Source organism: Cynocephalus volans, chromosome 1 (genome assembly GCF_027409185.1).
Source record: "Cynocephalus volans isolate mCynVol1 chromosome 1, mCynVol1.pri, whole genome shotgun sequence".
NCBI classification, from domain to species: domain Eukaryota; kingdom Metazoa; phylum Chordata; class Mammalia; order Dermoptera; family Cynocephalidae; genus Cynocephalus; species Cynocephalus volans.
This window is the reverse complement of record NC_084460.1, coordinates 253,786,420-253,812,401: the sequence shown is the minus strand read 5'-3', so window position 1 is coordinate 253,812,401 and position 25,982 is coordinate 253,786,420. Positions and strand designations below refer to the sequence as shown.

The 25,982-nt window shown below is 32.8% G+C and overlaps 1 protein-coding gene across 1 annotated transcript in view; it reads left to right on the top strand.

The window, feature by feature from the left end:
• Nucleotides 1-25,758, top strand: part of CALCRL (calcitonin receptor like receptor) — a 45,316-nt gene extending 19,558 nt beyond the window's left edge. The window contains exons 6-12 of the mRNA XM_063115346.1: nt 6,395-6,521; nt 12,276-12,429; nt 14,699-14,759; nt 14,843-14,909; nt 19,962-20,180; nt 20,325-20,366; nt 25,543-25,758. Of these exons, the coding sequence (XP_062971416.1) occupies nt 6,395-6,521; nt 12,276-12,429; nt 14,699-14,759; nt 14,843-14,909; nt 19,962-20,180; nt 20,325-20,366; nt 25,543-25,758 (886 nt within the window). The remainder of the gene's footprint in view (nt 1-6,394; nt 6,522-12,275; nt 12,430-14,698; nt 14,760-14,842; nt 14,910-19,961; nt 20,181-20,324; nt 20,367-25,542) is intronic.
• Nucleotides 25,759-25,982: the final 224 nt, after the last annotated feature.

Genomic DNA, 25,982 nt, shown 5'->3' with positions numbered 1-25,982 from the left:
AATGCCTGTTAAAAGGTTACATATTTTCATGTCTGTTGATATTTTTGATAGATGTATAACTTTTTTATAACCGCATTTCATCTATTTTGCCTGAGCAAATTAAAACCTAAGTGCTATTTAAGCATACCTAAATTTTCATGCGAATAGAATGACAATAAATTATTTTAACAAACATGATGATCCATTTCCTGAAGTAAAAATTATATAGTCATTTGAATAGATTAAAACTTTGTAATTTGAAATAGAGAATAGATAATAACATTTTTCTCCCCAAAGTCATAATAAATTTTTCAGTTTAGTTTTTCACTCTTGCAGAGATAGTTTATTTCCTTAGACTGTACCCACAGATATGACTATGAGGAGAAAGGAAAAGTAAACCCTCAAAACTGTAACATCTTTTTAGTATTTAGTAAAAACAAAAACCAGGAACAACTGGATACTAATTATGTTGCTAACGTTTGCTGATGGAACAGTAAGATGTCCAAAACAGAGAAGGTCTTAAAGTGAAGAGGTGAAGATAATAAGAAAAATAAGGAATATAACAAACAATTTTCCATTAATTGGCCAAAAAAAAAAAAAAAAAACGATGTAACACTACAGACTATGAGCTTCGGGTTCAAAGCGTCACTCAGTAAATTATGCTCTTTGAATTTAATTTTCTTCGTTTATAGAATGGAAAAAAAAACAGTGTGGACTTTTGCATAATGTTCTGACACACTGTCTGTTCTTTTTGTCCCTCAAAACCTTTAAGCTCAGGACTTTGATTCCAGATATCTTCTCTACTAGGGATATTTTCTCCTCTGTCTTCTCTTGTTACAGTTGTATCTTGAATATTCCCCTCACCCTGGCCACAGTCTTTTTCTATCCCTTAATTTTGTTTTCATTTCTAAAAAGCACATATTACTATCTGGAATTACATTATTTAATTTATGTGTTTATTTACTGTTCACTGTAATGTGAATAACGTGAGATCAGAGTCTTGCTCTGTATTATTTACAACTGTTTCTCCAATATCTAGAAACAGTGCCCTATATCTTATCATGAATCAATAAATAGTAAGTAACTAAATGAATAATAAAGTAGACAAAAGCCATATTGCTTCCTTAAAAACTTCAACATTCAACAGAACTTTTAATAAGAGTATGACATTTAGCAATTTACCTCAATTTTATTAATGAATAATAATATTTTAAGGGGTTGTTAAATAAGATAATGTCTTATCTCTGTGCCTGGGATATTCTAAAGATGCAGTTAATGGTGGCTGCTATTATTATAACTTTTACCTTTAAAAGGGTGTCTCTTTGTTTTTGGAGCACAAGAATCACAGGGATTCAGAAAGACTGTTTCTTCTTCTCTTGGTTTCCTTTCCACTAGGAGACCAGGTAGAGCACTGGTATCAGAACAGTTCACAAATAGGAGGAAACCGGTGGCCACACAAAATGATCATGGCTGTTCTTATGCAGGCCTGCACTCCTATGTTACATTAAGTAAGCAGCCCTGAAAGGCAAGAGCAAGAGAAGAGGGAACATGATGGAGGAAGAGGGACTTTCATTGAGTACCTTGTTTGAAACACTCATGCTCTTTCTAATTGACCGAATGCACCTTCAGCTAAAAGAGAGCTATTGATAGAGGTTGTATCTACCTCTTATCATACATAATTAGGCAATTTTATTAATGAAGGTTCCATTCAATAGACAAAAGACAGTCAAGCTGCTTATTCTTTTAATACATTTCTTTTTTTTTTTTTTTTTTTTGCCTGTTGTTTTTGACAATGTTCAGATTGACCTGAGCTTTCATTTTGGATACAGGGATAGTATTTTCTTGGGAAAAGATCTGAGCATTTAAGAATTAAATTAGATAAACTGGAATAAGAAAGGGGTATTTTGTGTACTGGGCTATTCTTATATTCCTTATATTCCCTCTTTCTATGACTCATTTTGCTCATGATTTGCATTGAGGAAAGGAGTTTGGAAATTTCTAGCTCATGTCAAAACCAAATGGAAAACAAAGGCTAAGTTTTTGTTGATGCTAGTGGTAGAATTATCAAGATGGTGCAGATTAATATTTGAGATCAGCATGATAGTGAACATGGTAATTTGGAGACAACTATGGGGAAGATTCCTTAGGAAGATAATTTAGGTTGTTTGATTTATCAACCTTCATCAAATGACAATTGTCTTCCTAATGTTAAATTCTTCTGTTTTGTAAGGAAAAAAATGACAATTTCTTTACTGTTTTACTGAATTACTTAAAGCATATGTATTTTGTTTGTTTGTGTGTTTTGACCGGTAAGGGATCACAACCCTCAGCACGGTGTCGTCCGGACCACACTCAGCCAGTGAGCGCACAGGCCATCCCTTTGTAGGATCCGAACCTGCGGCCTCGGTGCTACCAGCACCACACTCTATCGAGTGAGCCATGGGGCCGGCCCTTAAAACTTTTTTATTTTAATTATAGAGGCAGTTTTACATTACTGAGGTGAACCTTGATGCTATTTTAATATTTGTGACAGAAAACCATCAAAGAACTTGATTAAAATCAGCCGTATGATAATTATGTTAAAAAATGATACCTAACTTAACATTGAGTGTTCATCATGGTTAGAAATTACACTAAGCGCTTGAAATGATTTGTTTCCTTTAACTTTCAAGCCACTCCCATGAAGTACAATTATTATCTCTAAATTACAGATGAGGAAACTGAGGATTAGAAGTCTTAAATAACTTGCCCAAAGTCGTATTGTTAGCAGGTGGCAGAGGTCAGTTTCACTGTCCTGTTGGTCTTCAAAACCCATTGGGAATTGCATGTACTGACTCAACACTACTTTGCTTCTAATATTCCAAAGAGAATTGAAAAGACATGCTTACCTTATGTATGAAATGTAATGGTTTTGTTGACACACATGCACCAACTGCCTCTATGACTCTTCTTGCCAAACTTGGCTGCTGTTGAAATAGTGTTCTGAAATAACTATATGTAAACAATATGAAATGGAAACAATCCAGACCCACAAACTATGTTTTCTATTCTATGGTCATGCTAGTATGGAAAAGGATATTATAAAATTTAAGAGAGGTGGGGTTTTTTATATATGTAAATGTTTTTTTAAGCCTGTAAAATAATTGCTTTTGATATTTTGAATAAAAAAATAAAAGCACTTCAGAATTAGAGTAGGTAAAATTGGTCACAGGTTAACATTTTAAAAATACATAAATATTTTAGGGTTTTATTTAAATAAACCATTTGTCTGCCAGTCACATATTTTTGGTTTTCATTTTCAAGTTGATTTTATTTGTACCAATCTACTCACAATGTTCATGAATATGTTTAGAAGAAAACAGTAACATTGCTAGAAAAATCTGAGACATTTTTACCACCAGTGATAGAAACCATATGTCAGATAGCATTTGTCCACATTTATTTAAGTTGCACAGTGCCTGGAATTAGAAGAAACTAAAGAGAAAGATTAATATTTTAGACTGTAGGACATATTTACACAACACAAAATGAAATGATGTGGCAATGGTCCAGTTTAATACAATTTGGATAGCTAAATTTGCTATGAGGGTTTCCAACACAGAAGTCTTTGGTTTGAGTTATGTAGGGTGAATTATTTGGGTTTACCCTATTATTTTAATAATTTTGTAAAACACTCAAAATAAATCTTTATATCTCTGTAACAAAATGATTTAAAGTATCTTCTTAAGTATTTGTTTGGTTTTGATATTAAATATTCTCTATTCCAAGTGGACTTTATTGTTATTTCAAAACTTTGTCCACAATGATGACATTGGGTTTAAAAAAGGAAAACAAGAGAAATGCAATACATCCTTTTTTAACATAGTAAAAGAAGCCTTTTTGGTGTGTGTGGCTATACTCACAATAATCAAGTCTTTAGAAGAGAATATATACCAGTAGCTCATTTTTAAGTTCATACCTTTCGAGAAAGATTGAATTGGTACAGGCTCATGAGAAAAGAGGGAATTTGAGAAGAAGAGAAACACAGACCATCACAGAGAAGAGAAGGATGTTTAAGTGTACACAATGCAAAATAAAATTGTTTTTCAGTCAACTAGTTAGCCTTTCACATTACTTCCTTCCGATCTGCTCACACGTAAATCTTATCATCAACATTTATAATTCTGTGTGTTCTTTGTATTATGTTCCTTGGGTCCTATTTTTCAGCTCTTACATCTATCACATATTGCTATTTTTGAAGGTCTTCATTAATGTTTGTTTTTCTTCATTACAATTTACTCTTTACAAATATATCATATTTTGCTGTCTAAGCAAACCTTCTGAGTCTTTTGGTTATAATTTGAAAAATATGAAATTGTGTTATTTATATATATGTCTTAACCAATGGACCTAGATATAAGTGTGTTCAGCAGAAAAGGGCAACATCATCCAGTTATGGAAAACAATTTTTTCCCGTGATGGTAGCTGAGTTACTTAAATTCTGCTACTAAAAAAAGTGGATATTTGCATGCATAAGCAGTGAGAAGTTTCTCCCTAAACAGTACTTGGTACTCCACAGACACAGAGTAAGCTCAAAGCAAGCATTTTAAAATAAGACCATGTAGGCAAATTCTATATGTTCATAACTTTTATCATAAAAGAGTGATAAATTACAGAAATAAACCACACACAATATAAATGATTTGAAAAGAATATTCTTTACTAGACCTTTTTCATATTTATCAATTTTCTTCGCACTCAGTGAGCACAAAGCAATCATGTTACTGTTAATGACATTTTATCAAAAATAAGGATGTCTTTCTCTCAGTGTTGAATTTCCTTAAATGATAACAAGAATTATGCTACTCCTTTGTTCAAAACTTTGACCGATTCTTTTCTATAGAATATCATCAATACTCTGTAGATAAAGCTTGATCCCTGCCTGCCTCTCACTACTCCCATGCATTGCAGTCAAGTCAAAGTAAATGTCTCTCCAATATGAAAATACTAGCTGTTTTCAGTTGTTTCTATCTTGATGGATTCCAGTTGGATTCCACATACTTGCTGGTATATGACTGTCTTACCCACACTTAACAATCATTCCAAGAGCCATCTTGGTCATGAAGGCTTTCACAGAAGTCTCTCCTGATAGCACTCACCTTTATGAAAGACATGTATGGATGGTCCATAAATACTTATTTAGATTGAATTCACTTCCAGTTTCTTTAAAATACTGGAGGTATATACAGAATTGCAGGCCTATAGCTGGAAGAAATTTGAAAGGCAACATAGCCTAAACTTTACATTTTTAAGTGTGGAAAACCTTGGTATCCAATTCTAATATTCTGGACACATAATCTATTTAGGATAACAGATGTAGTGATAAAACTGGGTGAAAATCTCTTTAAAGTTTTCAAAGTAGATGTCTTTGGCTTAAATTATATAGAGTGGATTATCTAGGTTGACCATATTAATTGCATAATTTTGTAAAACATACAAAATGAAATTTTATGTCTCTGTAATGAAACGATTTCTATTATTTTAAAACCTTATTTAAAATAAACCTTTGAGTAAATGCTTCATGAAGGTGATAGTTGTTGAGTTTGTCCTTCAGGGTGGGTAAGGCAGTCATAGAATGGATGTGAATTCCATCTGAAGAGCAGCATCACTTATCACCACTGTCACCTTTTCCTGAAATCTACTTCTATAAACTCTGCACAGCCAGTTCTTCTCATTTGTTTTATACAAGAGGAACTGCAGTAAAAGGTGATACTATTTTTATATCTTCTGTATGGTTGGGCCAGTTAGAAAAAAATTAGTAAAGCTGAACAAACCTCACTGATTGCTAAGTCTATATTTTTAACAATTTATCTATTCTAAATACATTATTATCTTTCTCAAACTGGTCTACATACCAACAGCAATTGCAGTCTACCACTACAGTAAAATACACAGTCCACATTAATGGAATGGTCTACGTGGTGTAATGAAAAGAGCATTGTCTGTGTGAGAATCTGAATTTAGATTTAGACAAATCTAAAGTGTTCGAATTTATTAGCTGCATAATTTTTTGGTCATTTCACTTCATTGAATCCTAGTTTCTGCATTTGCAGGATGAATAAAAATGTGAGTATTGATCATGTTTAGAAAAAAACAGAAGAAATTTATGTAGAGGACTTGTATGGACAAATTTCCTATTCTTTTGTATATCTACCTCTACTAAAGCAGCTAACTCATTTGCCTCTAGGTTTTAAGGAATTATAAGTTTTCCTTAATTAAGATTTTACCATGAGTGAATCTTGGGGAGAAAAAAATAATTCTTATAAAATTAGAGCTGCTGTTAAGAATTTGTAATGTATCTTATTTGAATGATGATTAAGAAAAAATGTAGAAACATTTGATGATGTCAGCACACTTTGTTTCTCTTGCCTTTCAGGAGCCTAAGTTGCCAAAGGATTACCTTGCACAAAAATCTGTTCTTCTCTTTCGTTTGTAACTCTATTGTAACAATCATTCACCTCACTGCAGTGGCCAACAACCAGGCCTTAGTAGCCACAAATCCTGTAAGTAAAACAAAGTTGTACCCTTAGCTTCAAGGTGCGAGTGGGGAAGAGAGGGAAAAGGAGAGGTGGGGGAAGGGTGTCCCGATATATACATTATGTGTGTAATTAAGTACACATATATGTATATTTTCAGGTCTGACATACAGAGAGTATATGTAGTTATATTCCAATCTAGAAAGGTAAATATTGCTCAGCATTCCCCAACAGCGAACATCAAAGGGAGAAATACATTTCTTTGCTTCAATTATTTATGTATGTTACACATAACTTCACTTCATTTTATAGCTGTAGAGCCCTGGGGCTGATGGGGCATGGTTTATGACTATATAACATTACTCAATCCATCGAAAAAATCAACCAAAAATCAACCAATCAACAGCAGTTAGTTAACTGTGTAGTTAGAGAAAAGAGTACATGAAAATGGGAAATTTAAATAAAACCATATTGTTGGCATCAGGCTGACTTTAAATAGTTAATAAAACCAGGAACAGAATGAATTATATATATTCATGCAGAACCTTAAATTTCATTACCATAATATTTTAAAAAGATCTACCAAGTCATCATCATCTCGACAAACTTTTATAAATTGTTTCCTTACAGGCTATATTTTTAAAAACATGCTAAAAAATTTACTTTTACTTATGTATATATTTTGTGTATGCTGTATATATATGGAAGCTACATTTAAATTAAAATATCTGTATACATATCTGTATACATTTAAATTTTTAAAATCATCTGCTTTCATATTGTTTAGAATATGTACACTTAGTTTCGGGTATGGATTTGTGTGTTTGTGTGTGTATATAAAGTCTTTTCTTAAGAATTAAATTATCTAGTTACTGAATCAGGGAAGGAAAGAAATTTTCACTCAACATGTCAATAAACAACACTCTCATATATGTTTAGTGTGTGTTTTTAGAGTAATATCCAAAATTCTAAATTCCCTGCATTGTTTGCACATGTGCATCCGGAGTGCTTAATCTTGTATATGCTCTGCTCTAAAGTCACTGGGTTAGGGAACACACTGGGGTATAATTAGCAGTATAAAAATCTGGCCAACATCCTGCCATTTTAGAGTTAATTTCTCTAGGACATGGAGATTCACAGTTTTGTCAGAAAGCTGCAGAGCAGAAGACTCTAAATCTCATATTTATATACAAGGACATTTTGTTTAAAATACAAAATATTAATTGTAGTATAATTATTTTTAATTCCCTCTTAGAAAAATTTATTGTCTGCTTATATCACCAATGCCCTGCAAAGATATAATTTTCTGAGAAATGCTCTATATTCTTTTATCATAATAGTTTATTTTTAAATGAAAACAAGAATTAGAAGCTCAATTAGATTTGAATGTCTAAAAACTATATTGATAAAAATTTGAAGCTGAAGTCTATCATTTCCATATACAGAATATAGTTGAATAACTAATTTTTACCTTTGAGAGGACATTAATTGAGTGTTCTGTTTCACATGAATGTGCATTATTTAAAAATTAATGTTGTGCACACATGAACTTCCAAGATTAAACCAAGCAGATATTGAAAACCTGAATGGACCAATAATGAGCAATGAGACTGAAGCAGTAATCAGCAGCCTCCCAACAAAGAAAAGCACAGGACTGGGTGGCTTCGCTGCTGAATTCTACGAAATCTTTAAAGAAGAATTAATATGAATTCTTTTCAAACTATTCCAAAAATTTGAAACAGAAGCTATTCTCCCAAACTGTTACATAAGGCCAGCATTATCCTGATACCAAAATCAGACAAAGATACAACAAAAAAGAAAACTACAAGCCAACATCCTTGATGAACATAGACACAAAAAATCCTCAACAAAATATTAGTAAATAGAATGCAGCAGCACATCAAAAAGATTATACATCATGATCAAGTGAGATTCATCCCAGGGACATAAGGATGGTTTAACATATGCAAGTCAATAAATGTGATTACCACATCAACAAAATCAAACACAAAAACTATATGCTTAAATATAAATGCACAAAAAGCATGTGAAAAATTCAACATCCCTTCATGATAAAGACTCTCAACAAACTAGGAATAGAAAGAAAATATCTCAAATGATAAAAGCCATGTATAACAAACCCACTGCCAACATCATCCTGAATGAATAGGAACAAGACAAGGATGCACACTTTCACCATTTCTATTTAACATATTATTGGAAGTACTCACCAGAGCAATTATGCAAGAGAAAGAAATAAAGGGCATCCAAATTGGAAAAGGCAGAATCAAATTGTCCCTGTTTGCAGATGACATGATCCTATACATAGAAAAACCTAAAGACTCTACAGAGAAAACCTCCTAGAGCTGATAAATGAATTCAGTAAAGTTGCAGGAGATAAAATCAATATTTGAAAATTAGTAATATTTTTATACTCCAACAACAAACAGGCAGAAAAAGTAATCAAGAAAGCAAGCTAGTTTACAATAGCTAGGAATTAATTTAACCAAGGAGGTGAAAGATTTCTACAATGAGAACTACAAATCACTGCTGAAAGAAATTAAAGAAGACACAAAAAGAGGGAAAGACATTCCATGCAAATCGATTGTAAGAATTAACATGAAAATGTCCATACAACCCAAAGCAATCTATGGATTCAATACAATCCGCATCAAAATACCAATGACATTCTTCACAGAAATGGAAAAAAAAATCTTAACATTCACATGGAACAACAAAGACCTCGAATAGCCAAAACAATCTTGAGCAAAAAAAAATAAAGCCAGAGGCATTACACTACCTGACTTCAAATTATGCTACAAAACTATAGTAACCAAAACAGCATGGTATTGGCATAAAAACAGACACATAGACCAATGGAACAGAATAGAGAACCCAGAAATCAATCCATGTACTTACAATCAACTGATCTTTGACAAAGGCACCAAGAACATGCACTGGGGAAAGAACAGCCTGTTCAGTAAATGATGCTTGGAAAACTGGACATACATATGTAGAAGAATGAAGTTTGGCTCACACCTCTCACCATATGACAAAGTCAACTCAAAATGGATTAAACAGTTAAATATAAGACCTGAAATTATAAACCTCCTAGAAGGAGACCTAGGAGAAACATTTCAAGATGTAGGACTGGGCAAAGACTTTATGAATAAGATTCTAAAAGCAGGGGCAACAAAAGAAAAAAATCAGCAAATGGAATTATGTATAACTAAAAAGGTTTAGCTTAGCAAAGGAAACAATCAACAGAGTGAAAAGACAACCTATAGAATGGGAGAAAATATTTGCAAACTATACATCTGACAAGAGATTAATATCCATAATATACAAGGAACTCAAACAACTTCCCAGTAAAAACACAATTAAAAAATGGACAAATATACTGTATAGATATTTCTCAAAGGAAGATATACAAATGACCAACAGGTACATAAAAAAATGCTCAACATCACTAAGCATCAGGGAGATGCAAATCAAAACTACATTGACTGACGTATCATCTCACCCAAGTTAGTCTGGCTATTACCAAAAAGACAGAGAATAACAAATGCTGTGGAAGATGCAGAGGAAGGGGAACACTTCTACAATGCTGGTGGGACTGTAAATTATTGTAGCCATTATGGAAAACAGTATGGAGTTTTCTCAAACAACTACAGATAGATATGTCATGTGATCTAGCAATCCCACTTCTGGGCATATACCCAAAGGAATGGAAATCATCATGTCAAAGAGATACCTGCACCCCCATGTTCTTGGCAGCTCTATTTACAATAGCTGAGATATGGAACCAACCTAAATGTCCAGCTATGTACAACTGGATAAGGAAAATGTGGAATTTATACACAATGGAATATTACTCAGCCACTAAAAAGAACGAATTTCTGCTATTTGCAGCAACATGGATGAGCTTGGAAAAAATTATGTTAAGTGAAATAAACCAGGCATAGAAAGAGAAATACTGTTCTTACTATAAGTGGGAGGGAGGGAGGAAGGAAGGGAGAGAGGGAGGGAGGGAGGGAGGGAGAGAGGAAGGAAGGAAGGAAGGAAGGAAGGAAGGAAGGAAGGAAGGAAGGAAGGAAGGAAGGAAGGAAGGAAGGAAGGAAGGAAGAGAAAGAAGGAAGGAAGTTAGAAAGGAAGGAAAGAAAGAAAATAGAAAGAATGAACAATTACAACAATACATTGAACTTTCAAAAGGAGAGAACGTAACTGTGATTACTAGAGGTGGGAAAGGGGTAAGGAGAGGGGGTTAGTGAGAAATTAGCTGAGGATCACAAAGAATGATTATGTTTTGTAATAATGAATATGGTAATTGTCCTTATTTGATCACCACATACTGTGCACAGGTATTGATATTCAACTCTGTACCTCAGAAATATATATAACCAGGGAGGACCAGGGAGGGAATGGGAGAAGGGGAGAGATTGGACAAGGAGCATAAAGAATAATTATGATTGGTAACAATATATATGCTAGTAATATTGATTTGGTCAACATATCTCAATGTTCAACCCCCAAAATATGTATAATCGATTGACTCAACAAATAAATTTTTAAAAAAGAAATGTATAAACAATTATATTTCAATAAAAAAATATAAATTAATGTCATGCATTCTGCGAATTATTAATGAATTAATAGGTTCTATAAATTCTTCAGTCAGGAGGCATTGTGTATAGTAGTGAAAACGAAATTGTAATTACAAGATTGTATTCACGGAGTAGCTTTAACGATATGTAAATATTAGCAAATCATTCAACTTCTTCAGTATTCTGTTTTTAAATCTATAGAATATATGGCTAGTGATAATGCATACTTCACAGAATTATTGTAAGAATTAAATGAAACAATATATGTAAAGGTATTTTCAAGCTAACCCCTATGCAAATATTATTTTTACTATTCTATGATAACCCAATATTTATTTCCCAGTGCATTTCCTTTCCAATAATTTTTGCAAAAAAAAAAAATTCGAAAATGAAAATTGCCCCTAAATATTTATTGAGTTCCAAACTGGAAATTGGAGCTGATGGGACTAATTGGTCATGTATTTCTGGGAGAGCTTTATATTTATTCCTCTTGGTAGGACAGTAAACTGTATCTCTTACTCCTCTGTGTTTTCTTTACTGTATATTTGAGCTTCTTTCTTCCTGCCTCTTTAAAAGTGGAGAAGATAAAGTGAAGTCCTCAGGAAAAGAGGAAGGAAAACCACAATTTTTTCTTCTTTTTACCTACATGAAACCCTCAAATTCCATATTTGGATAGGATAACATATGGAGTCATTAGATTGCTATTTAATAAGAAATTGCATTGGTAGCATGTAGTATGCAAGTATTCGGGCAATTTTAATGAACTGATTTTAAGATTATTAAGATTCTTTCCAACAGAATGGAACGGTCAAGGGATTCATGATGACATAATTAAAATAGATGTAAATAGATGTAAAGTCATTCATGTGTGAAACTTTTATACTTATAATTACATAATAATCAAAACACATTAGGAGAATACACACCCACTATATGAAGATTTGACATTTGTACATTTTTCCAGGAAATATGCCGTTATGAATCTTTGGAGTCTGTGTCTGAAAACTTTATGGGCACCATTAGATAGGTATGAAGACTGGCATTTTACAAATCTGAATCACTGGTGTATAAGATTTTGTGTAGAGGAGAGAATAGTTCATGTTTGCTGATCTAGACTTTTGCTTTACATGTGAATTCATAATCAACTAAGTATTAATTGCTTTCTTTTGTCTCACAGGTAAGTTGCAAAGTGTCCCAGTTCATTCATCTTTACCTGATGGGCTGCAATTACTTTTGGATGCTTTGTGAAGGCATTTACCTACACACTCTCATCGTGGTGGCTGTGTTTGCAGAGAAGCAACACTTGATGTGGTATTATTTTCTTGGCTGGGGTAGGTACCCTTATACACATCAGCTGATTCAACTGAAGAAAACTTTTGGATGAGAGGTTCCTTTGTAATAAAAATACACTTAATCATTTTAAGAGAACATCAAGTTGCTAACTTTTTATATTGCTGCAAATTGAAATATTTAAAGCAAAGTATCTCTGACTCATTCATTATTTTCAGTAGTCACAGGTCAATTAATAATACAATGTCTTTTTTTCTATTCAATATTTTCATGAATAGTGTACCTTAGTTGAATATGTAGTAACTAGAGCAATGAAATTAGAGTCATGAACTAGGGATATTGTCTTTGCACTGTTCTGAATGTTCTTTTTTGTCATGTGTAAAATGATGGCATTTGGTGTAACCACCTTTGAAGTTCCATTCTAAAACTATTCATTTAAAAAATATTGTCATTTTATGATGAGTGAAGGGATCAGTAATTGAATAAAGGTATGCAAAAGATCTTTTATTTCTATAAAATTTCCTGGCGTGGTTTTATTCACAAAGAAAACAGTGATCTACTTCTGGCATTTTAAAAAATAACTAGAATAATGCAAAATATAAAATGCAGAAAATAAATTCAATAGTAATAGTTTCCAGAAACAAAACTGAAATTATACAGGTAATTATCTATCATCAACATATCTGACTATCTGTCTCTCTATCTGCCTAAGATAGTGAGATATAGATACAGGTATATAGAGGTATATAGATACATACACACACAATCTTTAATATATTCTGGTTATCTTTATAAAGCATTTATTTGTTTTCCGTTTGAAAAATATGACTTAGAATGTTTGAACATGCAAAATTTATGACACATAGACCATCTTTTCAATTTCATTCTCTTCTTCATAATGACTTACTATTAATCTGTCTCTCATAGTGGAGATTCTCATCAGTTTCAGCTTCTTCCTACACTTGATAATCTACCAAATATTGACCAGTTTCATCTCACAGAAAGTATATAAATGCTGAATTTCCTTAAGCCTTGGAGCTCAGGCAATATGTTTATGGAGTTAAGTTCTGGACTCATCTGATTCAAAATGGAATATTAGAAGAAAACGTACACACATATACACATAGGAACACAAAAAATAAATACCTAACAGTTTATCATATTTATTGTTTGACTATATAGATAATATTTATTCAGTAAATATATGGTGGCCAACAAGTATGTGAAAAATGCTCTATATCAGTAGTCATCAGGGAAATGCAAATCAAAACCAATGTGAAATATTACTGCACCCCAGTTAGAATGGCTGTTATCAAAAAGACAAAAAATAAGTAATGCTGAAAAGGATGTGGAAAAAGGGAAATGCTTATACATTGTTGGTGGGAATGTCAATAACACAGCTATTCTGAAAAACAGTATGGAGGATCCTCAAAAAAAACCCCTAAAAATAGAACTACCATATGATCCAGCAACTACTTTACTAGGTATATAACCAAAGGAAAGGAAATTAGTATGTCAAAGAAATATCTGCTCTCCCATGTTTATTGCAGCACTATTACAATAGGCAAGATATGAAATCAACTTAAGTGTCCATCAACAAATGAATGAATAAAGATACTGTGATACACACACATGCACACACACACACCCCGTGGAATACTATTCAGCTATAAAAAGAATAAAATCTTGTCATTTGTGGCAGCATGAATAAGCTTGGAGGACATTATGTTAAGTGAAATAAGCCAGGCACGGAAAGACAAATACTGTGTGTTTCCACTCGTATGTGGAAGCTAATAAAGTTGATCTCATAGAAGTAGAGAGTAGAATAGTGGTTACTAGAGGCTGGAAAGGATAGCAGGAAGAGAGGAATAGGGAAAGGATGGTTAATGGATGTGACATTACAGTTCGATGTGAGAAATAAGTTCTACTGTAATATACCACTATAGGATGACTATAGTTAATTTATTGTATATTTTAAGTAGCTAGAAGAAAGGATTTTGAAGGTTCCCAAGACAAAGAAATAATAAATGTTTGAGGTGATGAATATGCTAATTACCCTGATTTGATCATTACACATTGTATATATGTATCAAAATATCACATTGTATCGCATAAGTGTGTACAATTATTATGTGTCAATTAAATAATAATAAAATTTTTGAAAACCTCACAGTAAATAAATAATAGTGGCCAATTACTTTGTTGTTTGTTCCTAGAGTATCTCTGAGTTTTGTATTTCATTACATATTTTAGGAGTTCTATATATAATGAAAGTTGCCTATTTCTTTTCTTTTTCTTTGATGTTTACAGGATTTCCACTGATTCCTGCTTGTATACATGCCATTGCCAGAAGCTTATATTACAATGACAAGTAAGATAATTTCTCTTTATAATTTCTATTGAATCTAAATAAAGTGAAAATCTTCAACATAATGTTCCTGTTTTTTCTCCTAGTTGCTGGATCAGTTCTGATACCCATCTCCTCTACATAATTCATGGCCCAATTTGTGCTGCCTTGCTGGTAGGTAATTAAAATTCTCCTTTTCTCATCATTGCTCATATTTCAATTTTATTTCCCCAATCATCTGGCCTTTGATATCCTTCAGGATCCCAGTGGACACAGATGATGTGCTCACAGGGTTTAATTCAATAGGGTTGAATGAAGGTGTTATATTCATTCAACCTGATGTGTGGGCAGGAAAGGCAAAGGAACTAACTCTTAAGACATGATAAGGCACCGGGAACCAACAGTGGGAAGCTATTATCAAGGCTAGACTCAAAGAGGGGACACAACAGTGTTACTGGAGATGGATGAGCACTGGGAGGAGTCACCCAACGAGAGCTCTGCATGGGGTACAGCAAAACAACCACTGCCAAACCCACAGGCTGGAGAGGAGGAAGCAGGAACAAATATTCAAACTTCTCTCAGTCACCATACTCTGATGTCCTGGTTCCTCCCATTGGCCAAATGCAGCAAGTGTCAGAGAGCAAGAAAGCCTAAGTGATGCTGCAGTCCACAGGGGTCAGCTTTCTGAGGCACAGAGCAGAACAGAGGAGGGATCTAGTAAGTGGGGATGGAAAACAAGAAACCAACACACCTGTATAAAAGAAAAAAACTTTAATACAGAAAAAGAGAGTATTGCTTACACTATTTTATTATTATAATAATCACCACTTAATACCAGTGCACCATTTGGACATCTTTAAGTGTGGTTGCAGGGCAACAGAAGTCACATTCAATGCTTTTGTTACACTATATAAATGGGGAAATAAATTAATACAAATTAGCATGCTTTCTCTTGTAGATCATTAGAGATCATAATGCAGTTACAGTCTTTAAAAGTGACACTTTTAAAGCTAGTATTAAACTATATATAAAAGATAAAGGTAAAATATTTCTCAACCAAAATTCAAAGCTTCCTGACTCTTATTTTCTACCTCTTTCTTTATACAAAGATTCTTCTATTATTTTACTAGATTTACTAGCTGCAATTTAGTATATGGTTATGCTAGACTATTGTTGAAGCCATTGCCAAAATGTATCTTTTTTTTAATTTTTAAATTAATTTTGGTTTTTTTTCAGGATAGTTAGTATTGTCAACATTATACAATGTAGTCATTTTTGTGACCCTTTACCAATTTTTCATGAATCCCCCTGTTCTTCCCCCTTTCCCACCTCTAGTATCCTCAGTTCTGTTCTCTCCTTTTGAAAGTTCCACGAATTATTGTGATTGCTTTATCTGTTTTTCTTTCTTTTGCTTTTCTTGTTTATGTTTTAGCTCCCACTCATGAGTGAAGACAGGTGGTATTTCTCTTTCTGTTCCTGGCTTATTTTGCATAACATATTTTATCTAAGTTCATCCATATTGCTGTGAATGGAAGAATTTCATTCTTTTTAAACATGGTACACATACGTAATGGAATACTACTCTCCCAAAATGTGCAATGTTAAGCCATTCTCAAAAGTGAATCATAGTTAGGGTAAATTCTGGTGGCTGATTACCTGGGTTTAAACTTTACTTTCACCTCTTACTTGCTGTGTGACCTTCAGCAATTAAACTAATTACTCTGTGCCTCAAGTCCCTAATTTGTAAAATAGAGAAGGCAATAATTGTGATTTTTAAGGTTTTTTAAAATAAGGATTAAATGAGTTAATACAGAAAAAGTACTTAGCTTGGCATGTAGAAAGCAAGTAGCAAGTGCCAAATTTCTGTTTTGTTCCTGGCCACACAGAACAGCCAGTTAAAAATCAACATATACAATATTTAAAGTCCTTTATGAAAATTTTATTATATCTTAATGTAAATTCTACTGAAAATTTCAAAGGCAGAAGCATTTCCTTCCCTTAATTTCTTCACATACTAAGGACATGTGTGACACTGTTTTTAAGCTGTATCCTGAGAATGTTTGGCTTTGTATTCTTTGTACTGAAAGAGCCAGCACTGAATCCTGGCTCTACCAGGGCTGGCTGTGTACCTCAGGGCAAGTTCTGTTTTGTTTTGTTTTTAACCTTTCTGTGACATTGTTTTCTCATCTGTAATGATGAAATAACAAGAATACATTACCTCACAGGGTGTTGTAAGGATTAAATGAGATATTTCTGTTCTGAGGAGAGCTCAAAGAAATTAAGATGCCATGTTCAGGCCACCCAGGAGCTTCCAGAACAAATACAAGGCAACATTTTATTACAAAAAATCTGATTTCACGGAGGGGTATGTGATTTTAGCTCTTAAATCAGAAAGGTTCAGAAAGTAAAAGCACAAAGTAAATGCAAAATGTAACAGCAGCTAATGCAATCCTTGGAAAAGCCTGTTCACAACCACTTTGGGAAAGAATGGTAGATGATGCAACTGGGGTAAAATATCATGTAGGAATATAGCCCACCAAGTTGCTCAGTGAGAAAGGAAGTGAAAATCCACATTGTTTGAAAAAGACTTTCTATCTTGTTGGCCTCAAACAAGATTAGGAGCCTATTTTCTACCAGGATAAATTGTTCCATCCTTGTTTAGGATCCAGAGCCTCTCACTGGTCCTGGCCAATTCCAAGGTCCTGGGAGGAGCCCTAGCAATTTTTCATATGGTCATATGCTTTTGTACAATTTTTATAAATAAGACATTTTAACCACAATCAGTTTCTTTTCACTGAGACTTCCTCTATCACATTTCCCCTTTTACAGGGTGTTGTTGGAGTGACCACAGCATTTCTGAGATCCTTCTAAGGGGAAGTTGAGAGAATACATTTAATTTGGGTTCAGAGAGAAATATTTAGTTCATTTCAGGACATAGTTAAGTGATAGCTGACCATTCTTGTATGACAATGGCTTCCAGGAATCCTGCTACAGGCATTGTATTTATTCACCCTGCTTCCTGTCATGACCCTAGGGTGGTATTGTCATATGTAAAATGTCTTGTGCCTACCAGCTATGTAAATTTTATGGGTGTTGGAGTAAAATCAGGTTTCCTTTCTTCTCCTTACCATGTTTTGCTCTAAGGTGGATGATATTCAGAGATAATCATCCAAAGCTTAAAATTCTTGTTTTATTTTTGTTTATTTTCTGTAAATACTTCCATTTATTTAAAAAAAAAATGATCCTCTTTTCCTACTTTATTTTCTATAAATACTTCCTTTTATTTTATTTTATTTTATTTTATTTTTTAGTATAAGTAAGTCCTAAATATTGCATGGGACATACTTTGTTTTTTAATTACACATACATGTGGGGTACAATGTTGATTTTCAATAACGGTGTACAATGTGTGGTGGTTAGATCAGTATTGTTAGCTTATTCATCATTACAATACGCAATCACTCTGTGTCCATTTAAAATAGGGTGAGAGTATCATATATCTCAAAACTATATTATGTGGAAAATAGCATGGAGAACAGTGTCCAATTCACTCTAAAATAACTTTTTATAGAATTGCTAACATTACGATCAATGTCATTGTCAATTCCAGTTTCTAATTTCACATTTTAAATCAGACTTGCCATTTTAGAGAAGTACTTCTCATTTAAGAAATTTTCTTACAATAGAGATCTAAATTGTAACATTCTACTGTTTTTTAAATTTTTGATTTTATATATTAAGATTATAAAATATTCTATATAATAAATTTATAAGAAGACAAAAGGACATTATCATCTTTTCTTCTGTGGATTGGTAAGTAATTCCCATTTAGTCAAAACTTTTAAAACAGCAATGAATCCTTAGGAAAAGGGTACATTCGAAAGGGTGGAATAACAGCTGACACGTTGATTTGTCATTTCATTCTTACACCTGTTGAAATGGCTTTTTCTGCTTTTGTCTTTATCACAGTCCTGTGTCTGTAAATATGTAACTTATAATAGATGTGTTTCCAACAAGATTATAGTGAGCTGTATATTTTTGAAGCATATGTTCCACTGAAATGTCCTAAGAATAGAAGTGTAATATTTTTATGCCCAGTTATTTCTGTAACACATGCCTTAGCTTAGCAAATGTACGCTATTTGTTCATTGCTTTCTATATTAAATGAGGTGCTACCATTATTTTTCCAATTTATTAAAGTATGTGGATATAAATTATACATTGGTTTGTAGTTTGACATTATAAGATATACAAAGGGCACATGCAAGAAGTCAGGGTGAGAAAAAAGGAAAAAGAATAGTAATTAGCCCCTACAGGGTTCTTTGGCTGATCTGTATTTAACATCAATAATACTATGGAAGGCATAAGGAACGGGCAAAGAGAAAATGGACAAAAGTAAAAGATATTGACTTGGGTGAAGATAAGAAAGACAGAAAGTAGTATTCAGAGAAAGAGAGAGGGAGAGAAAGGAATGTGTTTCAGCAGGACTCTATTTCTCGAGTCACACTATATTTTCAAAGTTTATGTCTCTCTTTCAAAAGGAATGTTGACTATTGAGGAAAGTTATTAAAGCACAATAAATAGTAAGTATGTAATTACAAAAAAGTAATTAACAGAAGGCCCTATGGGAAGCCAAAGCATTTTAGCTCTAGGATGATATAGGTTGAATATCAGCTGGTTCAATTGTGTGACTCAGTCTCCCCTTAAGGATAAAGAGGATTACATTACTATTTTGGAGAGCTGTAAGGATTGTTGTTACAAAAAGATGTAAGGATTACTGTTACAAAAAGAAACATAGGAAAGATAAACCAAACAGATGAAAATGATTATCATGGTATAATGTGCATTTGAAAAGTATGTTGTATGGACACTGATGAAGAGGCAATGCTTTAAAAATTAACATCTGCTACAAACAATTTTTTTTTCCTTGAGATGAAAATGTTTGAAAACTTTCATTTTGGACCATAGAAAAACAACATGCTGCACAATAATTCTACCAGATTTTATTTTTCTAAAACTTAAGTCCATTAAAATTGATGTATTTGTTAAATGAATAAATCACAATTCCAGAAATACAAATTAATACCGTAGACAAACATACTCATTAAGAACATATTCTTGTGCATTGAAAATATTCTAAGATTTATTAAATTGGGTATTCTTCAATAATGCTTCTTAATGTTAAATATAAAATGATTTTCATATGCCATTTTGTTTTCTTTTTAGGTGAATCTTTTTTTCCTGTTAAATATAGTACGCGTTCTTATCACCAAGTTAAAAGTTACACACCAAGCAGAATCCAATCTCTACATGAAAGCTGTGAGAGCTACTCTTATCCTGGTGCCACTGCTTGGCATTGAATTTGTGCTCATTCCATGGCGACCTGAAGGAAGGATTGCAGAGGAGGTATATGACTACATCATGCACATCCTTATGCACTATCAGGTATGGTGTTCTTGACAACAAGAAGGCAGCTAGAGAAATTTAGTATTAAATTTTGGTTTATTCTTGACTACTTATACAGCAAGTTGGTTACAAATATGTATAACTTTTCCATTTGGTTTCATATGATTTATTTTTCTTTTATAGGGTCTTTTGGTCTCCACAATTTTCTGCTTCTTTAATGGAGAGGTATGATCGTTGATTTCATTCCTTTTGTTGTTTTGTATTTAAAATATTTATTTTCCTTTTAAAAAATGAGATAAGATTAAAAATTACCAAGACCAACTATTTCAAATTCCATTTCCATCAGAAGCCGTAGAATCTCTTTTCGTAGGTGCCACTCTACTTCTCAAATGCTCAGATTATATGGGCATTCAAGGCCATGGAAAAGTCAGCCTCACTTTAAAATATTCCATCAGTGACTTTTATTCATCTAGTCTTTTGATTTACCTTTTGAATCCTATTAGGTCTGAACTTTGTCCAAGGTACAGTGCTAGGCAATCCTTAACTTCATAGAGCATGCACTCTAATAGGAAATAGAATTGGCTCATTTTCCCCTTTCATTTTTTGCCTGCCCCACAAAGTGGCCTTTGGAAACAGTTTTACAGAGGATGCAAAAGGATTGAAAAAATTAAACTTTCAGTTACACGGAGAGAAGATGCAGTGGGTTAGGAAATTTAGACTAGAATGTTCTAATTTGTAACATGACAATGTACTCTTGGATATTTCTAGATTTTTATCCAAGGCTTTGCTACTTGGGAAGTTTTAGACATTTTAATAACAGATACCATATTTCTACGCATGTGAATCGTGTTATAGCTCAGTTGTTTGGGTTATACTGACTTAGCTCTTCATATGTTTTTAATCTACTTGAAAAATTTTAATCTGTAGGAGGATTTTGGCAAAATTGAACAAAATTTAGAAATCTAGATAGCAACTGAGTGAGATAAAGACACTTGATCACTATGAAGCTTATCACAAAGCTTCAGATGGGGAACACATGGAAGCAGTTGGCATAACGTTATGAGAACCATTCCTATAAAACAAACCAGCACTGGAGATCTTGTACATCTCATTAAAAACTACAAAGTATTGTTGTCCCTTGCTTATTTTACTTTATCTTGGCATATAATAAAAGTCAATGTTTAATTTTTAATTAAAATTGAAAATATATTCTAATTACAAAATATAGGTATTCATTTTATATATTTATTTATAATGAGGTAGAAAACTATCACATATAGAAGTCTGTGTTTCATACTTTTACATGTTGCTTCTGTGATTCCGCTATACTGAGAACAGTAGTTTTTCTGAAGTCAGTGAGAAGTATAGACAGAGAACGCAATTAGAAAGAACAGATACATCATTTGTTTTGATAATAAAACTCAAATAGCATTTATTATGTACCTGTTTAAATGTATTATTTTATACAATAAATTAGACAATTCTACATGCTGCTTCTATGTAGGATACCATTAAATGTAAATGAGAGTGATGCGAATAACTTGCCAAAGAGCATGCATGAAATATGAAAGGTATACCTCTGTACCTAAGTAAAAGAAATGATTTTACTTTTATGAAGTGTAATTTTTAAATATTCAAAACGTAATCCCAGTAAAATATTTTTGATAGTAGGCAGTGTAAAATAAACACAGTAATGCATTTAGACCCCAAATATGTCACTTTCTTCCTCGCTGTGATAATTTGGGATATGCTCAGAACCTCCAGGAGTCTGTATCTACTTTTATGAAAGGGAAAGAAAAGCAAGTTATTTACACACATCTCACAAGGATTAATGTAAGCTATGGAATGTGAAGTTTTTAGCCTCATGCTTCTCTCTCAGGAGATACTCAGTATATTATAGATTCATTACCAGGTTTGTCAAATTATTCATTTTCAAAAATACATTTGCAAATAGAAACATTAATCATATTGAAATCGAAATTTCAAATTGACCCTTTTATTTAGAAAGAGTGACCAGGCAATAAACAAACTAATGCCTAACACTCCTGTTACACTCTATCTGTGTAAGCAAAAGAGACACAGAACCTTGATCTTCTCCCATGTCCTAAAATTGAGAAAATTTTGGCATTGGAAAATTAAATAATACAAAATTCTTTGAGCCAGGTTGTTGCCAAATCCTTTAGTTCTTCACAAATCTCTAATATCTGTCCCCTTTTCTTCATCTCTGGAGATTCAGTCCCTGTGTGAGCATGATTCCTTTCTCATCTTAAGAAATACTATAATCCCTCCCTTTCTGCCTCATTGCCTCTTAGTTTTTCCCACTCTCATAATGTGAAGAAACAGCTGCCAATTTCATTTTGTGTGGTTCCAACTATGTCATGTACTTCTTAAAATCATTTTCTCAGGCTTAGTTTCCTTCTTGCTTTCCACATTAGGTCAAATGGCTTGCTTGAAAAGCTGTACTTTTTTTTTTTTACTCTCACCTTTCACTTATTTTTTTGCCAACATCTTCTATTAGTGTTTTTCACTAGTTAAGTAAGCGTGGCAAGTGCTCAGGCCACTTTCATTTCATCCTCAGTCCACTTAGACAAAAATGTGAACTGTGAACATAAAGTAGGAACTCCAGTCGTAAAAAGAGTGTATCTAACAACACCCGAGGACAGATATTTTTATAAAGTTAACAGAAATATTTGTTGAGAACAACTGAACCCACATTCTGAAATAAGAAGTAGGTGAAATTTTTATACAAAGCTATATTAAATATTTTTCAACTGATCTATATTAAGGAATATAAAGTTGTTTCCTTGTATCAGATGTTAATGGGCACATAAAGTCGTAATGTTATATTTTAAACATTTGCCCTTACTACTTATGCATATACAATACTCATGCATAAAACAATGGAAAACATATTCATATCTTTAATGACACCAGGCTGTCTTCTTTAGAAAGCCATTTTTTCGTGTTACCTTTCCCCATTAAAAGTTTCTAATTTAAAGCTTATTGACCGGCCACTTTAATATCCTGTTCAATGAGTGTGATACCATACTAGACGAAGCAGATGAAAATGTAACATCCTTATACAGAATAATGTAAACAAACAGAACTCTACAAAGCCTAAGGGGCTTTAATTAGGTTTATTTTTAACTTTAATAGATAAGACCCACAATTAAGGAACTTGGCTTTCCATGGTTTTTCTTGCAAGGAAGAAATTGAGTGATGATCTTAATGAAAGTATATATTTCAAGAGCAAACCGTCAAATATTTCAAAGCCATTTTGGCTTTTATAATTGAATTTAAACTTTCCTTGTTAAGACAGTAAGTACTAGACTCACAGCTAAGACATTTCTTCCTGTCAACTTCTTAACATTTATGTAGAATCTTTTATACAAAGCTACATTCCACTTCCTTTCAGCCAGAAGCTATATAGTTTATGTACTCAATCGGCCCAGCATTTAGCAACAAAGTGAAGAGAAATTTATTAAGCATAAAAAATCAGGATCAAAAATAATTCCCATCAGAAATATCTAGATAATTGATTAAAAGTTATTTTGTTTTAAATCTCTGAATATTTATTTAAAATTCGCAATATAAAGCCATTTTGTCATTTGCTTATGTTCTTGAAGATATTACGTATGCAGATATTATTTTTAAATTACCTTAATTTAAATGTTTTATTTGGTGAATTTAGAAGTACATTACTAAATCACATGGGAAACAAAATATAATTTTTTTGCAAGATAAATACATTTATCATCCTATAAATGCTTTTGTTTTCAAAGCACATTTACATGAATGTAAATATTTCCTTCAGATACGGTTACCATATTCAAGAAATGAGCTTGAAAGTCCTGAAGTTATGGAACTTCCTAGTAATCTAACTTTTAAAACCATGTTATTGCATTTTAATTGTACAATTTTTGAATAGAGAGAAGCTAACTGGAAATTCTAAAAGCTCATTTTGAGTATGGCCTAAGCAAATTGTTGTCTGTATTTTCTCCTTCCTTTTCTGCTACCTGCTAACACATGAAATGAGACTGTAAAACTTTGTGTTCATTTTAAGTGACAGAGTATGGGACACTTTAATGGGATTTTTAAATATTCCATGGATCTACAAACATCCTGGGAATACTTATTTGCTATTGTGTTTGTAATTTGGACAACTGAGTTTTCTTGGCCTATTACACAAGAAATGAAAAGAAATAAGTAAGCTCTTTTTAAAAATTGAATGCTGATTTTATACATGAATATAGTGAATAGAAAGTTGAGAAACTATATATAAGTATCAGAAAGTTAAACAAGTATCACATGAATATGTTTATAGTACATGAGTTACTGGAAAATTGCTTTTTGATGCTCAGATTCCCTTTGGGGAAGTAATCAAAGGACTAAAGATCAGCAGATAGCTTGGGGAAGACCACTCAAAACAGTACACACTCTGGGCAGACACAGGCACTTGTCTAATATGCATATGCATCTAGCTAATACATTTGTAACCTAGAAGCAGACTGCCCCAAGCCAGTCTGCTCACTCATTAGATCTGGAAATGTCCAGGTGATTGAGTTTGAGATGTGTTTAAATACTCTCATTTGTGTCCACTGACTCAACATGAAGAAAATTGTCTTAGTGTCTTAAGTTTAAGTAAAACCAAATTAACTGTATATGACCTACCTAAGTCTTGATCTGTAATCCCAAACAGAGAAGAGAAAAAAGTCATTAAACTTGAAATTCAGGCAAAGGAGAATCCAAATACATAAAAGTGGACACAAATTAAACTTCTTTTTCACAATATTCATGCCATTTGTAATTATTTGTCCAATACCTTTCTTCCCTCTTGGTAGTAGACTCCATGAGAACAAATAACCTGCTTTTTTTCTTTTTTTCTTTTTTCCAGAATGTAGCATAATTTCTGACATACAAGAAACACTCAATAAAAGGTTGCTGCTTCTGCTAATGATGACACTAAGAATTTACATTCTCTGTATCCCTAACTTCTTTTTCTTCGATATCATTTCCCTCTTTTTTTATACTCTTGCTAATTATCTTATCATTTCATTGATAGAGATATTGATATAAAACTAGATGTTGTACATCTTGTAAGTGGGGTCTGTATTAACTATTTGACAATACATACATCTGCATTGTTAAAGCTTTGAAGACAAAGCATGGAAAGAAAAAAATGGAATATAAAAGTACAGAGTATTTGCAATATGTTTTCTAATATAAAGATGGTTTACTCATATTAGTTTTTAAATTAAACAAGAAAATAAGCAATATTATTCATTAATTCACTCAATTTTTTAAAAAGCTTTTTTATAAAACTTATTTTATTGTTCAATTACACATCTTTTATTCATTTAATGGGTTGCTCTTGTTCTTTCTGTTTCTTTTTGATTGATAGGTTCAAGCAATTCTGAGAAGAAACTGGAATCAGTACAAAATCCAATTCGGAAACAGCTTTTCTCAAACAGATGCTCTCCGTAGTGCATCTTACACAGTGTCAACAATCAGTGATGTTCCAGGTTATAGTCATGACTGTCCTAGTGAAAACTTAAATGGAAAAAGCTTCCATGATATTGAAAATGTTGTCTTAAAATCAGAAAAGTTGTATGATTAAAAATAAAGGAATCATTGTCTGTTTTGTGCCACTCCTAACTAAAGGACTTGGATCCATGACTTTATGGCCAGAAGACTTTAATATTAATGAGTTTCTTGATGCTATAAAGAAAACCTTCACATGAAATCAGCAACGTGTTGATAAATGTTTAACAACCAGTTCTCCAGGGAAAAAAAGCTCTGATTTGTCATGTTTGCCAGTAAATACTCCCACCCTGGCTGATT